The sequence below is a fragment of the Schistocerca cancellata genome, chromosome 5 (assembly GCF_023864275.1).
Source record: "Schistocerca cancellata isolate TAMUIC-IGC-003103 chromosome 5, iqSchCanc2.1, whole genome shotgun sequence".
NCBI lineage: Eukaryota > Metazoa > Arthropoda > Insecta > Orthoptera > Acrididae > Schistocerca > Schistocerca cancellata.
Genome location: NC_064630.1, coordinates 655,762,268 through 655,782,432, shown reverse-complemented (window position 1 = coordinate 655,782,432; position 20,165 = coordinate 655,762,268). Strand labels below are relative to the sequence as shown.

At 42.4% G+C, this 20,165-nt stretch overlaps 1 protein-coding gene across 1 annotated transcript in view; it reads left to right on the top strand.

Moving 5' to 3' along the window:
* Positions 1–20,165, top strand: part of LOC126188743 (chondroitin sulfate proteoglycan 4) — a 589,355-nt gene that overhangs the window by 398,841 nt on the left and 170,349 nt on the right. The window contains exon 11 of the mRNA XM_049930352.1: positions 3,892–4,003. Coding sequence (XP_049786309.1) covers positions 3,892–4,003 — 112 coding nt within the window. The remainder of the gene's footprint in view (positions 1–3,891; positions 4,004–20,165) is intronic.

Sequence of the window (20,165 nt, the reverse complement as noted above, 5' to 3'; positions counted from 1 at the left end):
CTACAATCTGCCGTAGTGTTTCTGGAAGGAACTGCGCCCGTTATTGTCTCACTGTAGTCCAGCTTGTTGTCACTCCTGAAGTCAACGCACAACAGCCAATTGTCAGCGTCTACTTTCGGTACGATGCTACCGTATTCCTCAAGCGAAAGTTCCTGTCTCTCGCGAGGTGCGTAAGAAGGGAGTAAGCTGCTCGTGTACGTCATTTGGACGTGTTCTGTGGCGATCTCCACCTGAAAAGTTCCTGCAACGATCATCATAGCCGACAGCCATCATCTACACACTACGTTCTTCATTTGTACCAATGGTTTTTCTGTCTGAAAATAAGTTCGCATAAAGATGAAATTTTAATCAGCGTGTCCCACAAGTGAAAACACTGAAATACCAGTTGTGTAGTGTTTGGTCAACTTGTTCGAAAATTACACTGCTATTGTTGTAAAGAAGACGTCTTTCAGTTGTAATTTTCTGATTTAGTGCCTGCAAAAATTAAATGTGAGTAATGCACAATCTTCCTACATGGGACGTATGACGCAAATAACATAAATAGTGACATAATTAATAGACACGAAAGATTTCGGAATAAGGCTGACTAGCTTATCCACCAACTGCTCATACAATAAAACATATAACTGTTTAATACTCGATACACCACTGTATCTTTTTATCTTTAAAAATAGTGCCTTCTCACTGCCCACGATAGAAACTCGTCACAATGAAGCAAATATCATAAAAATGCAAATCCTTTTATTTATTATTTAAGGGTAACCTAATCATAGGAATGTTGTAAGAATTTAGGGATCTCCAGATGTAAGTTGGATCGAGAATACAAAACTTTTATTTAATCTAATGAAGAGAACAATGTACAGTGAACAATGCAGAGCAATGTCCCGAAAATTGTAGCAAACTAAAATAAAATGACTGTGAACTCCTTAGGACCACGTCTAATTAATCAAAAATGAGTAACACTTTCACATTAGGGCAGCTCGCAAAAATGAGAATAAACGTATGAGATTTCAAAATGTTTTAAAGGAGAGCTTCTTAAAAGATGTCTTGCACTGCCTGAGTGAAACTTAAATTCTCTAAGTACAGCAACAGGGCGCCAGAACCAGACGACAGCCGAGAAGCGAAGCCTCTCGAATCCAAATTCCCTCATGAACTGTACGCAAATCCCGAGCTTCACTCGGAGGGGAGACTACATGCTGCTGTCAATCTGACGAATGAGTATGTTCCTTTTTTGACGTAAAAACAATGGACTGGAGCATAAACTTTCCAATGAAACTTGTCAAAAAGCATTATTACGATTCACGTGGTTTGCACTGGTTTTGAATAGTCTTTCTCCATTAGTCAACACCATCTGCACCGCTTAATGTAGTGGAGACGTTACTTTGAATTGGACAGTCCGTAATTTTGGAAGGAGCGTACGAATTTTCTGACGCCAAGGAGGCACCAGAAGACGGCTCCTTTTCGACGTGTTAGTACAAAGGCAAATTTCAGCCCTCAAGCACCTGGTGGTAGTGTGCCTATGACAAGCGGATTATTGCCAGGAACTGTCCACAATAACCATTTTGGGAAACAGTAACATTTTCACGAAAATAGGCTGTAATCCAAGAGTTCTTTTCTGCTTTTGAGACACCATGAGAACGCATTCTGCCAAGCCACAGACCCACTCGCTTCTGGAGAGAAATCGAACAATTTCGTCTCCCAATAAAATGTACCAATCTCACGCAATTAACTATCGCGTAATTGTAACAGAGATGAAACAAAATCGGAAATCGACAAGTGACTGTCATGTTACATGTCCATTGCGTAACATTTGGTATTTCAGTCATTTCAGATACGTGAAGCTCGTGAAACTGCCAGATTGGCAGCTGCACCCAGGCCTACTCCCACACACCTCGCTGAAACGTCAGAGTTAATTTAATGTAAGCGTGGGAATGTCAGAGTTTCAGTTTCGCTGACAAAGTAGTCACTGGAAACAGAATGGGACTGAACAACTCTAAAGCTTTAAATCTGCCGTATCCCTTACTAGAGAAACGACACAGGAATCATGAATCAGTACGGCTGGGCCAGGATTTGATCCTCTCCTCTTGCAAGGGAAACTCCCCATCGCACCCCACCCCTACCCCCGCCCCCGCTCCCCCCCCTCTCTCTCGTCAGGTTTAGTGGTAAAATGTCCCAGTGGAGCCGGCCGGAGTGGCCGAGCAATTCTAGGCGCTACAGTCTGGAACCGCTCGACCGCTACGGTCGCAGGATCGAATCCTGCCTCGGGCGTGGATGTGTGTGATGTCCTTAGGTTAGTTGGGTTTACGTAGTTCTAAGTTCTAGGGGACTGATGGCCTCGGAAGTTAAGTCCCATAGTGCTGAGAGCCATTTGAACCTTTTTTTTTTTTGTCCCAGTGGATAGCCCGTCAACAAAGGAAAAAGGATCAAGCATGAAAACAGGAAGATGGTGTACTTAAATGTGAAAAAAATGACCAAAACAGAAACAGTGAGTGATCCAAGCTGAAAACGTGCAACATGGAGCCAAGTACAAGAGCCACTGCATCGTGGTTATGTGGCCACGGTGTTGGACGGCAAAGCGGGACAACAGTGTTCAAATCTTCCTTGTACTCCATTTTTTCTACACCAAATTATGTACTTTCCGTCCGGTCATTGACGTGTCTGTTCTCCTGCTCTAGTCTTGGCAATTTCCATACCATACGTTGGTTACAGAATACGTGAAATTGTGTGAGAATATATTACCGTCGTAAGTAAATGTGATGTATAGTGACGCAGTCGAGATGCTCCATAGACCTCTCACACAACGAAAACATCAAATAAACATGTATGAACTGCGTTACGACAAAGGAATTCAAGAGTCAGAACTTCCAGAACGGAATGCAAGTGTGGTACTTGTGTAAAACGAATTGGAGCTACAAACGACTGGATTCCCCTTCCTTAAACCTCGCAGTTCCAATCGGACATTACACCATGATACATACACAAATTTGAATACAGCGAACGGACACGTCAGTGACAGAACGGGTATGAAACTTCCTGGCAGATTAAAACTGTGTGCCGGACCGAGACTCGAACTCGGGACCTTTGCCTTTCGCGCGCAAGTGCTCTACCTGCCCTGCGGACGGAGCGTGAGTCGTGTTTAAGTAGCTCAGATGGTTAGCCGGCACGGTAGCTCAGCGTATTCCGTCAGAGGGGTAGCTGCCCTCTGTAACAAAACAACTAAGTGCCGGATCAAATGTAAACTTGAACAGGTGTCATGGGATGTCCGCAACGAACAATAACGAACAAAATGAGGTCACAACAAAAAAGAAAAAAAAAAGAACTTAGAAGACTTGCCCGCAAGGCAAAGGCCCCGAGTTAGAGTCTCGAACCGGCGCACAGTTTTAATCGACCAGGAAGTTTCGTGTCAACGGACACACCGTTGTAGAGTGAAAATCTCATTCACACCGGACGCGTAATTCATAATTTTGTGAAAAAAACTTCCGCCGCGCAATTCAACAAAGTGACCACATATCCACGACGCCATGGCTATTTAAGTTCGCTCGACGTTGCACATCTTTAGCTTGGACCGTTTACTGATTCTGTTTAGATTCTTTTTTCACACTTCAGTACACCTTCTTCCTGTTTTCACGCTTGATCTTTCAGTTGTTGACGGGCTGTCCATTGGACCATCTTACCACTAAATCTTTGGGTCTTAGGAGGGGGGGGGGGGCGATGGGAGTTTCCTTTGTCAGTAACACCAACACACTACCTCCTTCAATGCACCAGTTTACTCTGTTTACTCCACTTAAGCCTCTGGGTGGTCAGTTGTGATGGTATGCTTCTGATTCTGCAATACATCCGCTCAAGAGCAGCGGGCAACGTCTCAGAGCTGTGCTGTCTGTGTGTGTCCAGGTTCCGCGTGACTGCGCCGGGCTGCGAGCCGCTGATGGGGTCCCTCTCACTGGTGCACGTGCCGTCCGTCAAGACGCGCGCCGAGGTCCGCGCCACGCTGGAGCGCCTCCAGGTCAGTGCTCTGCATACGAAGCGCGCTCACTCTGTTGTTGTTGTTGTTGTTGTTGTTGCCGTCTTCAGTCCAAAGACTGATCTGGTGTATCTCTTTACTCTACTCTATCCTGGGCAACGCTCTGCTTCTTTGAATACCTAATGCAGCCTACATCCATTTATAGCTACATCACTGGCCATTAAAATTCCTACACAAACAAGAATTGCAGATGATAAACGGGTATTCATTGGACAAATACATTATACTAGGACTGACATGTGATTACAGTTTCACGCAAATTGGGTGCATTGACCCTGAGAAATCAGCAGCCAGAACAACGACCTCTGGCTGTAATAACGGCCTTGATATGCCTGGGCATTGAGCCAAACAGAGCTTGGATGGCGTGTACAGGTACAGCTATCCATGCAGCTTCAACACGATACCACAGTTCACCAAGTGTAGTGACTGGCGAATTGTGACGAGCCAGTTGCTCGGCCACCATTGACCAGACGTTTTCAATTGGTGACAGATCTGGAGAATGTGCTAGCAAGGGCAGCAGTGTAACATTTTCTCTACCCAGAAAGGCCTGTACAGGACCTGCAACATGCGGTCGTGCATTATCCGGCTGAAATGCAGGGTTTTGCAGGGATCGAATGAAGGGTAGAGCCACGGGTCGTAACACATCCGAAATGTAACGTCCGCAGTTCAAAGTGCCGTGAATGCGAACAAGAGGTGACCGAGACGTGTAACCAATGGCACCCCATACCATCACGCCGGGTGATAAGCCAGTATGACGACGATGAATACACGCTTCCTATGTGCGTTCACCGCGATGTCGCCAAACACGGATGCCACCGTCATGATGCTGTAAACAGAACCTGGATTCATCCGAAAAAATGACGTTTTGCCATTCGTGCACCCAGGTTCGTCGTCGAGTACACCATCGCAGGCGCTCCTGTCTGTGATACAGCGTCAAGGGTAACCGCATCCATGGTCTCCGAGCTGATAGTCCATGCTGCTGCAAACGTCGTTGAACTGTTCGTGCAGATGGTTGTTGTCTTGCAAACGTCCCCATCTGTTGACTCAGGGATCGAGACGTGGCTGCACGATCCGTTACAGCCATGCGAATAAGATGCCTGTCATCTCGACTGCTAGTGATACGAGGCTGTTGGGATCCAGCACGGCGTTCCATATTACCCTCCTGCACCCACCGATTCCATATTCTGCTAACAGTCATTGGCTCTAGACTAACACGAGCAGCAATGTCGCGATACGATAAACCGCAGTCGCGATGGGCTACAATCCGACCTTTATCAAAGTCGGAAACGCGATGGTACGCATTTCTCCTCCTTACACGAGGCATCACAACAACGTTTCACCAGGCAACGACGGTCAACTGCTGTTTGTGTATGAGAAATCGATTGGAAGCTTTCCTCAAGTCAGCACGTTGTAGGTGTGCCACCGGCGCCAACCTTGTGTAAATACTCTGAAAAGCTGATCATTTGCATATCACACCATCTTCTTCCTGTTGGTTAAATTTCGCGTGTGTAGCACGTCATCTTTGCGGTGTAGCAATTTTAATGGCCAGTAGTGTACTTACCGTTGTTAGCCTTGGTCTGCCCTCTCCCCCTTCCCTTAATTACCAAACTGACGATTTCTTCGTGCCCAAGTATATATCCTACCAAACGATCCCTTCTTTTAGTCAAGCTGTGCCACATAACTCTTTTCTCGCCGATTACATTCAGTACGTTATCTTTACTTATTCGGTCCACTAATCTGATCTTCAGCATTCTTCTGTAGCCCCACAATTCAAAAGCTTCTACTCCTTTCTAGTCTAAACTACTTACCGTTCAAACTTCATTTCCATCGAGTGCTACACTCCAGACAGGTACCTACAGAAAAGACTTCCTAAAACCTCTATTTATCTTCGGTAACGACAGTAGCTGAAGAATGAATTAAAATTTGTACCACAGCTGGCGCTTGCACCCAGGTCTCCTACTTGCTAGGCAGAAGTGCTAACCACTGTAACACCATAGCACTGTGGCCACCACAGCTGCACAGACTACTCCATTCTAGCGCCCTCCCTAACACAAACGTCAGGAGGGCATTGGACTACGATTGTCTGTGCAGCTGTGGTAGCCACGATGCTAGTGGTTAGCACATCCGCCAAGTAAGGAGGAGACCTGGGTGCAAGTGCCACCTGTAGCACAAATTGTAATTCATGATTCAGCTTGTATCCCTATCGAAGGTAAACTTAAGGGCATATGTCTCCAGGAGAATGTAATTCCGTCGTATCAGTAGATCTCTTAAATAAATTTGGATGCCGACCAATTTCTCTTTTACAGTAATGTTTCTCCTGGCTATTGCCATATTATTTTGCTTTGGCCATCGCCAATTATTTTGTAGTTCTAATACGAGAACGCTGTTACTTTGTAATCTTAGTCCTTCAGGTTCATCGGATGCATATCTCCACCTACATCCACACACGTTCTCCACAAGGCTATGTACGGTGCGTTGTACTAGTACCAGTCATTTCCTTTCGTGTACCATTCTTAAATCTAAGAAGGGGAAAACGACTGTCTGTATTCCTCCGTGCGAACCGTAATTAATATGATCTTATCTAGGTGGTCCTTACATGAAATGTAGGTTGGAAGTAGCAGTATCAATCTGGAGTCAGCTTGAGATCCGTGTTTCCTAAATTTACTCAGTAATGTTCCTCGAAATGAACACCGCCTTCACTCCACCGATTTCCACCTGACTTCCCAAAGCATCTCCGTAATACTTGTGTGTTGTAAGTACTTACATGTAACAAATCTAGCAGCTCTGCAAATGGACTCTCACTAAATTTTGAGAAAACAAAGTTTATACAATTCTGTATAGTAAATGGCATAACACCATTGATAAATATAGACTATGAACGGAAGTCTGTTGCTAATGTAGAATACTCAAAATTTCTGGGTGTGTGCATTGATGAGAAATTGAATTGGAAGAAACACATCGATGATGTGCTGAAACGGCTAGGTTCGGCTACTTATGCTATTAGGGTTATGGCAAATTTTGGTGATAAACATATCAGTAAATTAATCTACTATGCCTATTTTCATTCACTGCTTTCATATGACACCATATTTTGGGGCAATTCGTCATTAAAAGAGAAAGTATTAATTGCAAAAAGGCGTGTAATCATAATAATAGTTGGAGCCCACCCAAGATCACCTTGCAGATATTTATTTAAGGAACTCGGGATATTCACTGTACCTTCGCAATACATATATTCACTTATGAAATTTGTCATTAATAACCCATCCCAATTCAAAAATAACAGCGAATTGCATAGCTACAACACTGAAAGAAAGGATGATATTCACTAGTCTGGATTAAATCTCACTTTGGCACAGAAAGAGGTGAATTATGCTGCCACAAAAATCTTTGGTCATTTGCCAAATAGTATTGAAAGAGTGACACATAGCCAACCAACTTTTAAAAGAAAATTAAAAGAATTTATGAAAGACTACACCTTCTACTCAATAGATGAATTCTTAGATATGAAGTAGTAACCGTAAAAAAATTAATTAATTAATTATTTTGTGTAAAGAGAACTTATGTTAAAGTGACACGTTCCACATCATTACGAAATGTCGTATTCATGATCTATGGAACGAGGATTAATGTATGTAAGTATGTATGTATGTATGTATGCCCGCTTCTGAATTGCTTCGATGTCTTCCTTTAATCCTACCTAGCGCAGATCCCAAATGAGCGATACAGAGGAGTGGGTCGCGCAAGCGGCCTGTATGCGCTCTTCTTAACAGATGAACCACACTTTCCTAAATTCTCCCAATAAATCGAAATCGGCCAGTCGCCTTCCCTACCACGGCCCTTACGTGCTCGTTCCTTTTCATATCGTTTTGCAGCTTTACGCCTAGATATTTAATCGACGTGACTGTGTCAAGCAGCACACTACTAATACTGTATTCGAAGATTACGGGTTTGTTTCCCTACTCATCTGCATTAACTTACATTCTTCTGCATTTAGTGTCAGCTGCCACTCATCACACCAACTATAAATCTTGCCTACGGCTTCCTGTGTCGTCCTACAGTCACTTACCGAAGGCCCCTTGCCGTACACCACAGTATCACCAGGAAACAAGCCGAAAATTGCTGCTTGCCTTCGCCGACTGATCATTTACTTGTACAAGAAGTAACAGCGGTACTATCACACTTACTTGTGGCATTCGTGACGGTTCCCTTGTCTCCGACGACACTCGCCGTCGAGGACAACGTATCGGCTTGTATGACCCACGAACTCTTTGAGCGAGTCACATGTCTCGGAACCTGTTCTATATGACCGTACCTTAGTTAACAGTCTGCAGTCGACCCAGTGTCAAACACTTTTTTGAAATCTGGATATGGAAGCTGTCTGTTGCCCTTCTTCCACGATTCGCATATTTAACTCTTTCAATTGTAGTGAAAACTTGAACATTCATATGACAATCAAATTTAGTAAGTAAATATGGATTGTATAGTATAGTGTAACCATTGTCAAGGGTTTGTGCTCAGACATTAACGCTAATACCATTATCATGCTATCTGTACAATGGATATCCATTAACTGATTGTTGTCTGATTTCAAACAAATCTTTAGGAACCTTACATGCATTTGCCATCCCTCCTACACAATGATTTTTGATTTAAGTGCACCATACAATCCATGCATCATATATCTCGCAACGTATTCGTATACTTTACACTGCATTTGAATATCTGGGATTTCTGAAGATACGACTTTACAGATATCACAAATGTTTACTACTTTATCGAATCCACACAAAGTGATTAAAATAAGGGCTGTTTTTTTTAATTCAGTTGTATTACTTATTACCTGAATTTTACCAAAGATGCGCTTCGTTACTGCTGCATTCTTTCAATTTCACCTTCAATACTGGCACAATAATTTCTGGACGTAAATTGCCGTTTTCATGTGGATCAATGTAGTTAATAATAATTTTTATACATATTTTTAAAGAACTATTAAATGAAGAAGGCAAAATAATTATTCTTCCAATATTTACAGTAGGATTCGAGTTTCGTTGTATATGATCTCTTTCGTTATTATAAATTTCTGACCTTGGAACAGACTGTTTTTACCGTATAAAATGGAGTCTCGTACCTTCAATACATTCATATATACTAGTAATGCATTGCAAAAATAGTTTTCCTGAATGATATACGATAGCACTCCGTCTTCACGCCACGAGTGGCCTACCGGGACCATCCGACCGCCGTATCATCCTCAGAGCAGGATGCAGATAGGAGGGCCGTGGGGTCAGCACACCGCTCTCCCGGTCGTTATGATGGTATTCTTGAGCGAAGCCGCCACTATTCGGTCGAGTAGCTCCTCAATTCGCATCACGAGGCTGAGTGCACCTCGGAAAATGGCATCATCGCATGGCGGCTGGATGGTCACCTATCCAAGTGCCGGCCACGCCCAACAGCGCTTAACTTCGCTGATCTTACGGGAACCGGTGTATCCACTGCGGCAAGGCTGTTGCCCTTCGGAATGATGTAAAAAGCTTAACTCATATCTAATTTAAAGGCAATAGGACGCATATTGCATCATAGTAACTTCATTTGTACACTGTTTTGCAGTGGGAGTGTTTGGTGTATAATGCAAAACAGTGACTCCATTTGGAAATAAAAATGGTTTCGTAATGGGTCCAGTAAGAACGATTGGGAAGATCGAGAAGTGGTGGAGTGATGGGCAGGAAAAAGATCTGCTGGCCTAACCCGTGAAGTTGATGGCGATGAAGATGATAAAAAAAGTCATAACTCTATTCTTTCCAATGAGATGCTCAATCCCGAGAATATAGAGTATGAAATCTCCAAAACAATGCATAGTCATTTTTTATTTGTCAGTGAACATGGGAGCTAGTGGGATAACCCTTAATAACCGTCGTACGACACGTTTTGTGAAGGCGAGTTTCCATTTGTTTGCACTGCTCTCTCTCTCTCTCTCTCTCTCTCTCTCTGTGTGTGTGTGTGTGTGTGTGTGTGTGTGTGTGTGTACTTCACATGCTCCCACCCTTCGAGGCTTGTAACGGATTTGAAACTTAACCACAACATTATCGCATGTTCTAACGAAGACGTCCGCATTCACGTCTTTTCTTCCTGCCGGCGAAATTCCTGATGACAATGATTTCCTCCATTGTCAGTGTTTGAAAACAATATCTCTTAGTATAACACCGACAGAAGTAAGGGCACTGCACAGTAGTACGGTTATCACGTAAGGGCGACATTAATTTCAAAATCTGTCCTTTCGTTACAAAGATATTTTTCAGCTACAGTGATAATTGATAATCATTGTCAGAACCATGGCATTATATATTAGCGTCCAAACTGAAGCCTCCACCACGAGGGTGCCCTTTAGAAAGCTGTTTGTCTACACCATTGTGACGCTTCGCGTTCTTTGTTGGGGCAGCTCGCTCGGCGTAAACACGAAGCGAATAAAGAGCGGCCTTTGATTCTTTTCCGCCGCGCTGCGGACACCTGTAGGGAGAGAGAACAGGAAGCCTTGTCAGACTGTCCTATCCTGTCCCCTCCCCCCCCCCTCTTGCCTCATCCTACCCGTGGCCCCCTGGGTAACTAATTACCGACGCGTTCGGAGTGGCCAGCAGGGCGGTGCGTTGGCCCACCTTATGCAGGACGCACTTAACCTAATGGATCGGGCGCGCGCACTCACGGCTTCGCCGCGCGCTTTTGCGGTAATCAAGTTACCGCCGCTGGTGCGTAAGCATCCCGGTAATAGCCATACTGTAAACACGACACACACGCTGAAGACACCTCGTGTCGAGAAGATCGTGTACGGCGCCGTGAAAACAGCCCCTAGTCGTCCATTTTGGTCACGGAAATGAGTGTGTAGTCGAGAAATGCGGCACTCTGGACCAGGGGTGCTCAAACTTTTTTAGGCTTGATATCTACTACAAACGTTTAAGCACAAAACAATACCGTAGCCAAAATTAAACATTTTAATTACTATATATATATATATATATATATATATATATATATATATATATATATATATATATATATATATAAGGCAATTTATATATTTATATATTACAATATATACAGGGTTATTACAAATGATTGAAGCGATTTCACAGCCCTACAATAACTTTATTATTTGAAATATTTTCAAAATGCTTTGCACACACATACAAAAACTCAAAAAGTTTTTTTAGGCATTCACAAATGTTCGATATGTGCCCCTTTAGTGATTCGGTAGACATCAAGCCGATAATCAAGTTCCTCCCACACTCGGCGCAGCATGTCCCCATCAATGAGTTCGAAAGCATCGTTGATGCGAGCTCGCAGTTCTGGCACGTTTCTTGGTAGAGGAGGTTTAAACACTGAATCTTTCACATAACCCCACAGAAAGAAATCGCATGGGGTTAAGTCGGGAGAGCGTGGAGGCCATGACATGAATTGCTGATTATGATCTCCACCACGACCGATCCATCGGTTTTCCAATCTCCTATTTAAGAAATGCCGAACATCATGATGGAAGTGCGGTGGATCACCATCCTATTGAAAGATGAAGTCGGCGCTGTCGGTCTCCAGTTGTGGTATGAGCCAATTTTCCGCGGGCTACGCGTGGAACTTGCCGGCACGCGTTCAACCGTTTCTTCGCTCACTGCAGGCCGACCCGTTGAATTCCCCTTACATAGGCATCCAGAAGCTTTAAACTGCGCATACCATCGCCGAACGGAGTTAGCAGTTGGTAGATCTTTGTTGAACTTCGTCCTGAAGTGTTGTTGCACTGTTATGACTGACTGATGTGAGTGCATTTCAAGCACGACATACGCTTTCTCGGCTCCTGTCGCCATTTTGTCTCACTGCGCTCTCGAGCGCTCTGACGGCAGAAACCTGAAGTGAGGCTTCAGCCGAACAGAACTTTATGAGTTTTTCTACGTATCTGTAGTGTGCCGTGACCATATGTCAATGAATGGAGCTGCAGTGAATTTATGAAATCGCTTCAATCATTTGTAATAGCCCTGTATATATATATATATATATATATATATATATATATATATATATATATAAGACAATTTTCTCTCCATGAACAGTTATAAGCCTACTACTCAATTTTCAAGATATTATACATGAAATATATATATATATATATATATATATATATATATATATATATATCATAAATAGTGAAAAAATTTGATAAGATACTTGGCTTTGCATATCATTGCCAAATTTATTATAATCCAGTTTTACTGTGTTCATGCCGGCCGGTGTGACCGAGTGGTTCTAGGCGATACAGTCTAAGATAGATACGATCGCAGCTTCGAATCCTGCCTCGGGCATGGATGTGTGATGTCCTTAGGTTAGTTAGGTTTAAGTAGTTCTAAATTCTAGGGGACTGGTGACCTCAGATGTTAAGTCCCATAGTGCTTAGAACCATTTGAACTGTGTTCATCGTTGAAAATGCTGTTGTCTCTCATAGGTAAGTTGATCCAAAAACTGATATAACTTACGATGCCCCTTTCATAATGTTAGGGTAGGTTTTTACACTTGTTAATTTCCAAAATCTATCTTCATAGTATTCTGAGTTTAAAGAAACGTCATTATGAAATCGAATTATTTCGTTTCAAAGTTCAGTTTCACTACAAGAGAAAAGAGCATTCATTTTACTTCAAATGTGTTCCACATCGAATTTTTGAAAAATTTGAGCTGTGAAAGCTAGAACAGATCCCATTGCCTTCAAATCTGAAAACCTGCTTTGAAACTCCGTTTCACTGCTTTCAAGTTGGCCGTATACTTCTTTGCATCTTCTTCATCAAAAGACGTTTGTTGAACTGGAAGTTCTGACTGTATTTAGGTTAAATGTTTCATATTTAATTTCTGTAACTGTTGTGTCCATCGTTCGCGAGTAGTAACTTCACGATGTCAGAGAAAACACTGTTGCTGGGAAAGAGCGTTAAAGGTGGTGAAATTCAGATATTTTTAAAAATATCGGGAGTCCGATATATCGACATTTAAAATGATATTATCACCGTCCGTCGATATAGCCACTTCCCGCATCGAAACTAGGTTTAAAGTGCGGTATCGCTCGCTGTGTATCTAGTAAAGCCAAGCAGGGCCCTTAAATAGTGCAAGGATATATCGATTTGTCGATACGTAGACGACAAAATTATCGACGTATTGGCCTATAAAAATGTCGGCTGGGCATTCTAATTATACTGCCGGATTTATAGATATATATTTAAGTATTGATTTATTGTTAGATATTCTGTACATGAAGAAGCTAGCAGCCTGCCTATCCCTCTTGGAGCAAGAACAAAAAGGAAAACGGTGCAAATTCACGCCTAGCGGTAACCACTGTGCTAACAATGGTAACTGCATGTAAAAAGGGACAATAAGAGGTTTCCAATGGGCCCGTAGTTCTGTTTAGTCACTTATCAGATTTGTTCGGAATAATTCTTGTAGACTTCCCCGTTTTTTCATTTCTGCAAACGCTGGCGACCTAGCAAAAGTAATGTCAAAATTGCGTGCAGTTTCTTTTAGTTGGGCCGAGAGCCGATTGCGTCAACATTTCCCCCTCACACACCTCTGCCCACCGCAAAGACCAGTATTGTCATTTAGATTTTTGTTCATAATTTTCAGCGACTGTTTTCGAAGAATGCTTCTGTGAAGGAATAACATACTAGGTGCGTTAAAAATAGTTTTTAACACAGCTGGTGTGTTATTTCTTCACGTCGGAAATCTTGTTATTCCATACACACCGCCACGCCACAGTGAAGTCGGACTACTACTTTGTGCCAATTATAGTTGCTTCACACAGTCAAAGAGAAAGACTGGACGTGATGAAAGCTCAAAACGTAGTAAGATTCCTTCACACAGTGAAAGTAAAATTATGTTCTTCTACAGTTTCAAAAGAACAATTTGGAATATTTACCGAAAATTGCGGAGAAAATATTATAAAATGAAAATATCGGCGCACGACATTGCCATTTCAATGGGAAATCGCTTCTCTATCTCGATTTCGTTTGGAAATATATCGAGATATTGTTATTTTCCAATAGCCCTCGAGGGAAGAAGAGACGGACACACTATTGTTAGAATCACAGCGTACAAATACTGTGAGAAAAACTCATTTTCAACAAATAGGTATTTTACAAAACAGCTCATATAAACAGATCTCGGTCAAAGGTTTTGAAAGATGGGCTCATAAAGCCATAGTGATAGACAGGTCGATCGCGATCTAGGGGTTGAGCACCCCTGCTCCTGACGCTGCTTAACATTATTACGCAGGTTTGCTGATGATGTGTAGGTTATGTTGCAATAAAGAATATCTGTACTGGTGCCACTGCACCGCTTTTGTTCTTGTGTCGTCATTGATTGACTGATTTTTAACAGGGAAGCTAAAACAGCTTAGGTCTGACCCGCCACTTCCCGCATCGAAACTAGGTTTAAAGTGCGGTATCGCTCGCTGTGTATCTAGTAAAGCCAAGCAGGGCCCTTAAATAGTGCAAGGAGTCCTTCTACCAGTTTTTTTGTTAGACACAATTTGTTCAGGTCTAGTTGTCCCGAAGATTCTGTATCTTTTACTCTCCAATGCTATGTATTCGAAGATTATGTGCGATGCAGTTTCTTCACCCTCATCACAGACCCTACATTTAGGGTCCTCTTCCGTTATACCCATTGTGTGTAGGTGTTTTTTGAAATTCCCAAGGCCGGTCATCAGTCTAGTCATGAGTTTGATCTCTTTCCTTTTCAATCCTAGGATTACAGAGCTTCTTTTAAAAATGGCTTGGGCATCATTACCTTACCATGTTTTTGTTTATAGACCTTGGTCCAATATCGTACGTGCTGTTTCCTAAGCCAGTTCTGTAGTTATAATTTGATCATAGCCTTGGTGATTGTCAGGACCGGTTCCGGTCCAATAAATGGAGTTGTTGCCCTCATCCTAGCCAATCTATCGGCTTTCTGTCGTCATAAAACTACCTGCTTCTAAATTTTCTGTCCGCGAAGATGCAGTGGAGACATAAACGAATATCTTTAGTTCGAATTCCATTAGGGGGTAATGCTTCTATAACACAAATTATTTTGATTTTATTTGATTTATTTACTTGCAAGAACTATGCCGTTAGGCCTCTGTTACAAGCAACCAAAACTGGTGGCGCGTTAAAAAATATATATACATCCAATGCGGCAGGGTGATTTTAAGGAACTCTCGTCTCCTTGTGGGCACAGTACTTGATAGTTTATGCAGGTTATGTCCACCTTTCGGACGTGGCCATTACTTTTGTGTTGGTAATAGCACATTTTAGGAGGGCAATGATTTCAGAACCAAAGAGCTCTGGAAGCAGAAATAAAGTGACAGATTAACAGTGTCACTGTATAACACGTATATTGCATGACCTTTCGCTTGTATTTCAGGGTGTTGAACTTGAGGGCATGACATTTGCACGGCGTGCAGGAAGTTTAATTTCCTTTAGAAAGCTTGAACATTTGTGAGAGTGGTTGACAAAAGAGGAGTTTTAATGGCTTTTAGTGGTGTGTTAGGTCGTGTGTATACTTTGGAGAAGCCGGCTTTGACGAAATAGAGAAGTCTGTAACACAGTGTCGAAACAGAAGGGGGTGGATACAACATTTTGAGGAAATGAAAGTTAGGCATATAGAACGCAACGTTATATTTAAAGCCTTCTGTTTGTAGTGTCGCGGGACTCTTTGTGACGTATAATCCTTCTAGTGGGCTATCTGAATAAAGATAATCGGTCTCGGCTGCCGTTAAAACGGGTTCTCCCAACAACGACGATTCCAGATAATCACCAGTCACACAGACACACCACACACACAGTGTCACCAGTCACACTATAAAATGGTGGGTGATCCCGTGAAACAATGACATTCCACTAACTGGGACGCAACACATCCCTCTGATGCTCATTTTCCTAAATACAGTATCTGTTCAAACGACGGGCAAACTATAGTTATATCAACGCTAGATAATACGCTGAAATAAATCGAATTAAATGAAAGATTCTTCCATTCACTTACATCACCAACAAACTAATATAAATTAACACACTGATCTGCAACGACAACACAAAATACTTGGAAACACTTCTAAAGGTAGGAAGGACTAAATTCTAATAAAATCACTTCGGTATTGATTGACAGTGAAACTCTGGTATTAAACTTAAGTTTGGAGTTACACTATTAGGGTAATCCACAGCAGTCCCGAGCTTCGTATCCTGCCTTAAGCAGCTGCTAGAACTTTGCTAAGTCTCAGTAACAACCTTAGTAACGCAAAGGTACTCCCTGGAAACTAGTCACTCTAACAGAAAACTGCGCACCTTCCAGTCCTTATTCGAAAAAAGTTCCTTCCTCCCACCCATAAACTAACTACAAGTTCCCTTCAGACCTCTACTTTGAGTCACACTGACGGCGTCTCTCCGCTTTCAGCCGCTCTACATAGAACTCCTAGTCTCTTCCTTCGAGCAGCGTACGCCCTGCTGCTGTATCTCGTCGCGCTTATCATCTCCACATCCTCCAGTCTACCCTTCGGTGGCCAACACCAGCTTAGCACCGCACATTTCAACTCCTGTACCACTTTGAAGAGTTTAGGGCTGGAGAGCAAATCGTGGCAGGCCCCATCAAAACAATCAGAAAATGAATAAAAAAAAGGAAAGATGGTCGACGAACATTTTGGCCTCTCTCTTATTTTGACTGATTGCCGCGTAAACAACCATAGATATGAGTTCACATTCATCTGTCGGCTCGCTGCTACTCCGACGTTTTTCTTGCTCCTCCCAGGTGAATTTCCTGGAACAGCTGACGTCTGGAAACCACAACTTTTACCCTTAATACGAAAGCAACTCTTTGAGCTACTGACTCACATCCGTTCGGTGTTTACAAATAGCCTCGAAATTCCCAGAGCCGCTATGGTTCCATAAGAACTCCGAATATATCATAGACTTCTGAGCAAAAGTGGTTGAGAATGGGTTGATCTCGCTGTGTCTGGCGGTCCTAGGACGCATATGCACCAGCATTACCTAAGCCGGCCTTCAGGCTTTCCAGGGACGTACCACAATGAACACCATTCCCAGTCTTTCACTAGAGACCGTTACCCAGGGTGACATTTTCCTTCCGATCAAGGTAACAAATTTCAACCAAAGGGTGCCCGCATGGAGCTTACTTATAGTGTATAACATAAATCAGTGCAAATATATTTATATGTGGTGCCTTAATACACACACATATCAATGTGTTTGTTGTTTTTCCTCTGTGTCGAACAGTCTTCCCACAAACTTTACGACCTGATGTTTTCTGCACAGTATTATTGCACCACTAAGTTCACTACGCATGTCAGTATAGACTGATTGTTTTGCATCCACCTGTCTACTCTTCCTGATATGTTACCAAGGAGAAAAGAAACATTAATGGCTTGCTCTCGCCACATATACTTTTAGGAACTAACCTACCTAAAAGCACACGACCAGTAATACCTATAAGTGTCAGCCTGAAGAAGGCGTAAATACTTATGTAATATTGTTCAGTACATCGTCCTCAGTCAACAATGGAAATATTTCCACTTATACTCTTTACACACTGTATATCTTGACACTAATTCCCCACTAACTGAGCTCTCGCAACTTCAATTCTCAGATGAATCGACCGGTAACTCTGCCGGTAATGAAGTACTGTGGAAGAACTTTTCTACGGTTCACTACAGAATTCATCACCACGTAGAATAAATATACATGTTGAGGAGTTAAGCTTGTACTTCATGCATTGTTCAAGAGAGAAGATAGTGACGTATGGGTGCACCTACAGGTGTAGGGGTTTTATTATGCTACTGATATGTGTAATTATCGATTTATCTCTTTCGATAACTAGTATTGATACCAGCCCTTTACGATTTATTAGTACCATCAGAAAATCAGTGTCAGTACTGGACGTATCAAATGCTTTTTTCAAAGTAAAAACTTCTTAAGTCAATGCGAATTAAACTGTATGGATAATTTATATAGTGTACAGTGCAACTGTAAATAGTGCATACCATGTGCAGTGTATAATGAACAAATTACAGCAACATACACAAGTAATATGAAATGTGTATCCACTACTTTATAAAGTGGTTTGAGTGTTTTTATACGCCGGCGGATAGTCTAAATGAAGTAAAGTACTTTTATTTTGCCTTAAATTCTAAATTAGTGCTTTTGTCTTAAACAAACTTCTTTTTGTGATTGACCACGATGTTTTCCATCTATAAAGCTGATCAACATGCTCCATTCTTCCTGGTTTTCTACCATACTTTCCTTAGATGTGTATGGAGTATTTTTCTTGATATTCTCTATTAGCTGATATCTTCTTCTTCCATTTAGTGCATCCTTTATGATACACCCTCTTCCCAACCATCGCTTGAGGCAATTTGTTTGCCTGTTAATTGTTTCCAGTGTTAATCTTTCTTCAGTCACTGTGAGTAACACAGCTAATTCCTCATTCTGTCTCTCCATTTCAAAACGATCCGTTCTTTTCCAAATCCACATCTAGAAAGCCTCTAAAAATTTCTGCTCTCTCCATATTAGTGACGTGTTTCGGTAAGATACCGGCCAGCACTCCATATAAAACGGTTCACTAATATTTTCCTTAATTGAATGTTGAATGGACCACAGAAAGTACTCTTCCTTGTGTAAAACATTTATTTTCTTACAGCTATAATTATTTTTAATTCTGTATTACAAGTCGTGCTACTGATTATTTTCCATCCAAGGTGCCGTAAGTTATTGACTTGCAGTGGGAAGACGCCACCAACTGAGCTTGTCAAACGTTTTGGCTGTCAAGATTATCCGCATCAGAAGGGACAACTGGGATCAGATCACTCCCCATGAACTCAGATACTGAGACGAATCTGTTTCAAGATGGTAACTCTCCTCCCGAACAGGCCATGGAAGCCCAAAGGTACCGACTGGCCGCCGTATCGTCCTCAGACCACAGGCGTCGCTAGACGCGTATATGGAGGGGCATGTGGTCAGCACACCGCTCTCCGGGCTGTATTTCAGTTTCCGAGACCGGAGCCGCTACCTCTCAATCAAGTAGCTCCTCAGTTTGCCTCACAAGGGCTGTGTGCACCCCGCTTGCCAAAAGCGCTCGGCAGACCGGATTCCGCATTAAGTCCTGATGCGGCTGCAAACAATAATTAAATAATTTCTGCCCTTTCTTTTTTTCTTCCCCCTCCACCTTCAGATTACGTAATAACTCGCCCTTTCGTTAGTGTAGTGTTGTTAAATATTCGCAAATAGAAATTTCCCTTTCTCTGTGTTTCATCAATCACGAAAACAGCTTTATTGCATATGTTCATGTATGAGCTTACATAGAATATTGTTAAAAATTGGGGTCAGTTTCAGAAGTTAGACAAACGTCTTTCCAGTTATTGAATTTTTAAAACTGTTTCAAGGAACCGACACTCATTACTAGGGTCACTTTATTGATGTCGTTATACCAGTGTGGAACGCCAACGGCCTTGCCGCAGTTGTAACACGGGTTCCCGTCAGATCACCGAAGTTAAGCGCTGTCGGCTGGGCTAGCACTTGGATGGGTGACCACTGTGTTCCTAAAGTATGCGGAGCAATCTACTTAGTATTTTGTTCTGCTCTACCCAAGAATTCTTTGCTATTAATTTATTGTTAATGTACTGCATTATCCGCTGCCATAACGACTCATCAAGCACACTACTAAACTGCGAATCAATGTTGAAGAAGAAATGTTGGGCGCAAAGGGGAGTCACTTCAGTTGACAGCACTGGCCAAAAACAAGGAGGGTAGTAAACTGTCTGAATGAAGGGTCCAACTCTAGCTCCCAGTAGCTCATCTGTAGATCAGCTGTACGCCATGGAATTTTTGTAACGATTCTTCCACGTTTTCAGGTGTATCGGTTTCTTAATAACAGGCTGTCGTAGGTTGAAATTGCGGGTTCGATTACTCCTTGGCCAAGCACTGCCTGCACCTCCTCGATGCCTTCTTCTTGTATGCCAAAGTAATCAGACAAGGGTGCATAAAAACTTCACTTATTCTTTCACCTTAAATCTATAACGAAATTTCTTTATCACGCCCATTTTCACTGAAAAGATGTCGAATGGTTTTCGTATAACTTCTCATTT